The 7715-nt window shown below is 45.5% G+C and overlaps 1 protein-coding gene across 11 annotated transcripts in view; it reads right to left on the minus strand.

Moving 5' to 3' along the window:
- ENAH (ENAH actin regulator) overlaps nucleotides 1-5854 on the minus strand; it is a 163593-nt gene extending 157739 nt beyond the window's left edge. For 4 of the 11 annotated variants that reach the window (XM_070768053.1, XM_070768051.1, XM_070768049.1 and 1 more), the window contains exon 1: nucleotides 4979-5040. In XM_070768053.1, coding sequence (XP_070624154.1) covers nucleotides 4979-5025 — 47 coding nt within the window. In that variant the 5' untranslated portion in view covers nucleotides 5026-5040. Of the gene's footprint in view, nucleotides 1-4978; nucleotides 5266-5372 lie in introns of those variants that run through there. The other 7 variants (XM_070768044.1, XM_070768043.1, XM_070768046.1 and 4 more) reach the window with 7 other exon arrangements.
- Nucleotides 5855-7715: the final 1861 nt, after the last annotated feature.

A 7715-nucleotide genomic window follows, 5' to 3' on the forward strand; every position in this document is an offset into this window, starting at 1 on the left:
ATTATAAAACAGTGTAATAAATGCAATGGCAAAAAAAAATACGCAAAGGACATAGTAACACAGAAGAGAGCTGGGACGTAGATAAATCAAGGACTACTTCTCAGGTCTGACAAGGAATTCTCTTCCTGATTTCTATTCCAGAAAACTTCATAAGCCTTTATTTGAGAAAGCATTCACTGAAGTACAGCCTCAGCTCAGATTCTCTCTTTGACTTTTACTTCCACTCACTTCCATCCATCAATTCAGAGAAAGGGGAGAAGCGCACAGGAAGAACTGAAGTATCTTTTTCCTCCCCAACAACTGCAGAAAAATTGAAATCACATTTTTCCAAACCCTTCTTACCCTTATGATAAAGACTGGGTGTTAGATAAAGAGAACAGATTTATGCACAAGGGTGGGGGCTGGGGGAGGAAAGGGTGGGATGTATGGAGAGAGTAACATGGAAACATCTATTACCATATGTAAAGTAGATAGCCAATGGAAATTCGCTATATAACTCAGGAAACTCAATCAGAGCTGTGTAACAACCTAGAGGGGTGGGATGGCAAAGGAGGTTCAAGAGGGAGGGGACATTTAAAAAAAAAAAGACTGGGAATCTCACAAGTTATACAGTCACCCCAGATTTAAGCTGTGTGTAGGATAAGTAACCAAAGCTGTCAGTTGAGTAAGTAATTTCTTCTATACCAGCCAAATGGGCCTGCCAGTTATTTCAGTTATTCCAACTGGACTAACTGAAAACCTTGACTGCTGTAAAAACCAGTACATTTTCTTCATCAATCCACATTCTTATTCATGATGTATTCCTTAATACCTACAAGGCAAAACAATGCCTAAATACATAGCACTGACATTCTAAAAAACGCAAATTTGGCTCCTGCCCCTAAAATTAACCTCTGTAAGAAAGCCACACATTCAAAATCTACAAGCATAAAGCAAGATCCACGGGAACAGACAGACTACTATTACTATCCTTTCATGGGCTCTCACTTGACCGTTGACACAACAATCCTTGAAATAATAGAATAATCTCCATATTTATTAGTTTTCTCCATTAACAAGTCAACATATAAAACCAGGATCTTCTGAACTTTAGCTATGCCACACTCTTAAAATGTGTATTAAATTTATCATTACTATAAATTAAGGTAACAAAATCACAAGAACTATTTCAAAGACTAAAGATACACAAGGAAAGGAAACAAAGATCGGTTTCCTCACCTATAAAAAAAGAAGACTGGACTAGATCACAGATGGTTAAATTAGGAGCATACCAGGAAACACTTTATTGCCACTCTGTACAACCCTCATCCCAATCAAACATCATGGCCCTTTTTCACAAAACCCAGAAAAGCAGCTATGCCCTTATCAACATGGCAGCCACTATCAACTGGGGATAGATAAGCAAAATATAACCTGCTTGCCATCCTTGAACTAGATGAGGTGAAGCAAACTACCGAAAAGATTTACCTAACCAGTCTGACACAGAACTAAGCCCGAAAACAAGATGAGCAATGTAACTGTCTAAGGTTTGCTGCTGCTGCTGCTGCTGCTGCTAAGTCACTTCAGTTCTGTCCGACTCTGTTCGACCCCATAGACGGCAGCCCACCAGGCTCTGTCACCCCCGGGATTCTCCAGGCAAGAACACTGGAGTGGGTTGCCATTTCCTTCTCCAATGCAAGAAAGTGAAAAGTGAAAGTGAAGCCGCTCAGTCCTGTCCGACCCTCAGCAACCCCATGGACTGCAGCCTTCCAGGCTCCTCCATGCAAGAGTACTGGAGTGGGGTGCCATTGCCTACAAGTACACAATACACACTGTCTTCTAGTCAATATTATCATTTGATCCTTAATACCCAGTAAAGAATTATCCCTATTTTGGAAGTGAAGTGGCTCAATTGTGTCCGACTCTTTGGGACCCCATGGACCGTAGCCCACCAGGCTCCTTGGTCCAAGGGATTTTCCAGGCATGAATACTGGAGTGGGTTGCCATTTCCTTCTCCAGGGGATCTTCCCGACCCAGGGATTGAACCCGGGGCTCCCGCATTGTAGGCAGACGCTTTGCTGTCTGAGTTACCAGGGAAGCATCCATATTTTTAAATATAGATCAGTGAAATAAAGTGACCAGCTCAAGGTCATCCAGCTAATAAATGACTTGGCTGAATACTCACAACTCAGCTACACCTTTTTTCCATGAGAAGGTCACAGAAGAGTGAGTGGAATCCTGGACTATTTAATACAGATCTAAGAATGTCAATCCAAAATCTTCTGAGCTCTTCTTAGCCACTAAGCTACATGCAACTATCTTATATCAGACAAGCTCCTCTATCAAAAAAAAAATTTTTTTAGTAACTAACCAACTAAGCAAAAATGTTATCATTTAAAAGGTATATACTATATTAATATTACACATAATCGCCTACCTCTATCACAAATCACCTTATACTTTTCAATCATTACATAAATGAAAAATAAGAATAGAACAAAAAGTTGGATGTTCCACTAAGTACCAGTTTTTTAGGTCTCAACCTTCTCACTGTTTTGTATAAGAAATACATGTTCTCATTTTAATTCTCATCTGTTTTTTAAAAAAGTACTAACAAGTAACTCTATACACAGCTTTTTAAATGTGTAGAATGCCATTAAGATTGCTTCAGGAACAGGATCTCAGAAAGCTGGACATGACCGACCAACCAAGCACAAGGTATTATTCCATTCCCTTCTGCAAAGGAGTTATTACATTATATCACAGTGAGAGTGCCATTCCTGAAACTAAAGTCGTCGACGAGATCTTATCACAAATGCCTAAACCGCAACATATTTATCACATCCCCTCTTCAGAATTATGACCAACTTAAGGGGAAATTTCCTACCCATGCACTCCTATTTCTGGATGGCCTTTAAAGCATCAGAACTACTTATAATTAGAGAGACTCAATTTAATAGTATAACATTTACGTCCTAGCATACTGGAAAGCATCGAGACCAAATCAATATGAATATAACCTAAAAAGCCGTTAAATACGCACCAAAATATGCCAGAGCTTTTTGCAACCAGCACTTTTCACTTCCTTACCAGACTATCCTGCTTTTACAGCTATCTAAGGAAATGTGAATACATATGAGTCGCACAAACCACCTACCAAATAATCCAATGCCTTCCAAAGTGAAAAGCTGATCCTCTTTTTCTGCTTGTAAATTATTCACAATTAGCCTACAAAGAATTACTGTAGACTACTTTAACAAACTTTTCAGACCTGTGTACCATGTTCTTTATTTAAGCTACTGGAAAGCTTCAGTGTGATTCCCCCCTTTCTACATTTAATAAGAAACAGAGCTGAGCAGGAAAACAGCTTAAAAGTTACAAATTACTTTTTATTAGAAAAGGAATTTTTAAGTGAAGATATAATTTACCTTTGACAGGTTGATAACTATACATAATAGTGATCAAACTTCAGAGTATTCTTTAATTTTTAAGTTTTTTTTTTTTCTTTTTGGTTCAGTCTTTGAATCTGACAACTATACAATCATTTTATTTTAAAATAATTCACTTTCATTGTTTTACATTTTTCAATGTTGGGAAGTTTACCCAAAGTTTGGAAAAACTTGATAAATTCTCGTCTCCAAGACCCCTATAATAAGCATTAAAAGTTACAGCAGAAATCAGCAATATATTTTATTACAAGACTTAACATTAGCAATGCTTTATTATAGTTCCATAGTTTTTAAGGACATCAATAACTTGACTCAAAAAAAAAAAAAAAAAAACTATGTTCAAAGGCATGGCTCAAGTTTTTCAAGCCATATTTTACAAAGTATGCCATAATTACATTTTGCACTGATCTATACTTGAAAATAACTTGCTTGTGAAATCACTAAGGAAAAGGGGTCACTTACAGTTTTTCAAGCCTTCAAATAAAGCTCCATAACTTGAATCAGAGATAAACAATTCAAATTCACAATAAGCTGAAAGCTATATCTCAAATATATATATATATATATATATATATATATATATATATATATATAAAGACCAAAATGGGAAAGTAGTGTTCAATCTTGATAGGAAAAAAAAAAAAAGTTTAAAGTGGAACTACTTAAATTGAGAAAGAATTCCAATGACAAGACATTTTCTTGCCAAAACGCAGGAATGTGTAGATTATATCATTCAAATCTCACTGTATTACACTATAAGGGTCTTGGCAATGGTTAGCCATTAATCTTTTAACACAAAGGAGATTCAAATCCAAACGAACTGTAAGACTATCTCTTCCAGAAGGCAGAAATGGAGTAATTCACTTTTATCCACAATTGTTTAACCTAAAAGGAAGGCCTAAAGGATGATAACGCAGAATGGATCAGCCTTCAGTCTCCCAAGTCCCATTTCTCACGAAGTCTTGCACCAATCCGAAAAGAGAAGGTTATGGACACAAAACATAGGAAAGGCTGAAAAAAAATCTCCAATGAATGACACACCACATCATGGTTTATTCTCTAACACAATTGGAGAAACAAACACGAAAAATATCACACCATATGTTTCATCGTATCAATTAAAGTAACATTTTACGACGGTACATTCAATTCTTTGGGGCTGAAAAAATAATTTAGCTTCTGTTTTATTGATTAGAGAGAAAAAGGAAAAAGGCAGCTGCTGCAATGCAACACAGGCTGCTAGAGGAAGAAGAGAAAAGGGTTTTCCAAACAAATCCCTCCCCCGCCCCCGTTTACACACCCCGAACAACTTACTTATCGCAGTCTTTCACTGTGTTCCCCCCGCCTCATATTAACGTAATAAATTCTTTCCCTTCCCCCACCACCGTGAAATTTCACCTTTCTGAGCTCTTTCACCTACCACTACCAGAACACTTTATTCCCCACAGAAATTTCAGGTCTTTCAAACTTTTATCCCTTTTTTTTTTAGTTAAACACCAGAGTTTTGTTATAAAAGTGAACGAAATTTTTACATAGAGACGGAAAAATACCTGTTTCCCAGCAACAAGCACGCTTCGATTCTCGAACCCCTCCCCATCTCCCAGGTTTGTCTCGCAAGGGCTGGGGGGGAGGGAGCCAGGAGCACATTAAATTTAGGAAGGGAAATCCTGGGCGCAAGAGGAGCATTTGAGGAAAAACGGGAGAACGTCGAAAAGAGGAACGCCCCCCCCCCCCCCCCAATAAGAGGGGCTGGGGAGGATTACAAGAAAGAAAGAGAAATGAGAAGGGACAAAGGGGGAGGGGGGGAGATAGAGACCGGAGACCTGGGAGACGCGCCGGGCCGGGAGAGGGAAGGCGGGGTCCGGGGGGAGAGAGAGAGAGAGAGAGGGGTCGCGGCTCCCGCGGCACAATGGCCCGCCGGCCCCCGCCCCGCGCGCCCCTCACCTCATGGTGCCGGCCGCGCCGAGGCTTCCCCAGCAGCCGGGAGACGCGGGAGGCGCCGAGCCGAGCAGGGGGGGGGGGTCTCTCCTCCAGGGGCGGGGACGCAGCTATGGGCTGGCAGACAAGTGTCCAGCTCCTCCTTCGGGCGGCCGCGGGGCTACACCATCTCCTCGCACAAAGCCGAGGCGCCGGTCCGGAGCGGGAGAGGAGCGGGCGAAAGAAAAGCTGGGGAGGGGGCGGAGAGGCCGAGGCGCCGACTGTGGGTCCCGCGGCCGTCGCAGCCCCCCACCTCCTCCTCCTTCACCTCCTCCTCTCCCGGGAGCTTCTTTGGCCGCCCTCGGAGGGGTGCCCGCCGGGGCCGCGCGCCCGGCCGCCGCTCCACAGGATCGCGCCCCGCCGCGCCCGCCGCCGAGGCCGTGTGCAACCGGCAGCTGCGGCAGCCGCGGGAGGAGAGTCGGGATAGCCGCGAGGAGCCCGGGAGGAGGCGGGGCGCGCGGCGGAGGAGCACGCAGGCGCCGCCTTCCTCCCCTCCTTCCCCCGTGGGCGAGGGGGCGGTGCGGGGGGGGAGGGGAGGCAGGGGGGCCGGGCTCCCCGCCCCGCGCCGCCGGCCCGGGACCCCGCCGGCCTGCGGGGAGCCGCGAGGGGCGGGAGCGGGCTTGGCGACGGCGGGTTAGCAAAGGCTCTTTGTTGCTTTCCCACCCCGCCCCCGCCCCCGCCCCCCGGCCCCCTGGGATCAGGGCTGCCCACACCCCCGCCCCGAGTTGTCCTTGGCCGTCGCCCCCCCTCCCCCGCCCCCAGTCTACTCCCGCTCCCCTGAGCCTGGGGGAGCTCCCGGGCCTCCCCCGCGCCAGAGCGCTGAGTGCCCAGACTGGGGCGCCAGGACCTCCCGGTGCGGGACCTGCGGGCACAGGCGTGGGGAGCCGGGAGGCGGCGATCAGGATGCGTGAGACTGGGCCGGGCCGGGGGGACTCCGGATCTGCCCGTCCGGGTGCCCTCGCGCGGGGCTTGTCCTCAGCTCGCCCTGTTGCTGTATCTCACGACCCGGACATGCCAGTCGTTGGGCATCCCGGCCAGCCCCACGGCCCGCCCCCGCCTCGCGCGGCTCCAGGCGATTCCTCCGGGCTGGGGGGAGGGGTGGCGTGTACATGTAAAATATGGTCATCATTGTTCGCTTCGCTCCTTTTCTTTCCGAGGAATCCCAGTGTGCTGTACCGATGTAACGAACTGATAGGCACACACCATGTATAGGGATGACTTCATCCCCGAAAGAACGCGGCCAACTCGCGGGGAAACGCAGTCGCCGGGAGACGCGCGAGGCATCGTGTGCAGCAGCAAGAGTGGAAGAAGAAACGCAGCTCGGGAAACCGCTTTCTGTCGTCATTAGCAAAAAGGGAATTCCGGCCGCAACAGGGGGATAAAGGGTGGGAGACTCAGGGTAGGGGTGCAGGGGGGCCGGGGAGGGATATGAATGATATAATGATGGTTTTAAATTTTCCATCATTGGGTTGGTCTTGAAATCACCTTTAAAAGGTAAAATGTAAAATGCTGGCGAAGCAAACTCATTTAAAGTCAGTGGCGTTGGGGGATGGGGGAGTCCATCCAGAAAGCCAGGATTTACAGTAGTGGGAGTTTTTAGGTATCCAGAAGCAAATCCAAAAATCAAATGAAAAATTAAACTGGACAAATTGCAGGCCTTTTGTAGTCCCAAGAAGAAGTGTGTGTTTTTTAAGATGACTGAGAAGGAAAAGGTCTATTGCTACTGGGTCCGGATGACTGGAGAATCTAATCCAAAATGGAGGACCTGCCATGACTCCGGAAATCTAGTCGAAAGTTTTGGTGTTTTATAAGATGGAGGTACAATTCAAATTATAGTTTTGATCATTGAGATCGTGTACACTTCCAAAAGAAAAGTGAACAGGTTATAGTCATACTTGGTGAATGCCTGACTTGTCTATAGTAGAACTGTGTGGCCCAGTTTTAGCTATAAAAAGCTTCCCGGTTTCAGATTCAATACCAGTTATTTTCTTTTTGGAACCTGCAGCCTCTAACCAACAGCCCTGTATACTCAGTGACCTGGAGCTATGGCACAGGACCAGGGTGGCCTCAGGTAGTAAAAAAGCAGGCACAATGACTCTGCTTAGACATGGTGTGCTTGAACACTAATTTCCACCCACATGTCTAATTACATCTTAACTATCACAGTGTATTTTATTCAGGGATCTCCAAGCACTAGAAAGGAAACAGTCTTGCCCATCAAATGTCCTTGCTGCCATATTACAGGTAGAGACAGAGAAATACAGAACCCCAGAACTGGATGAGTTTGTGCAATCACCACAATTAAAAACC

This window comes from Bos indicus, chromosome 16 (genome assembly GCF_029378745.1).
Source record: "Bos indicus isolate NIAB-ARS_2022 breed Sahiwal x Tharparkar chromosome 16, NIAB-ARS_B.indTharparkar_mat_pri_1.0, whole genome shotgun sequence".
Classification (NCBI taxonomy): Eukaryota; Metazoa; Chordata; class Mammalia; order Artiodactyla; family Bovidae; genus Bos; species Bos indicus.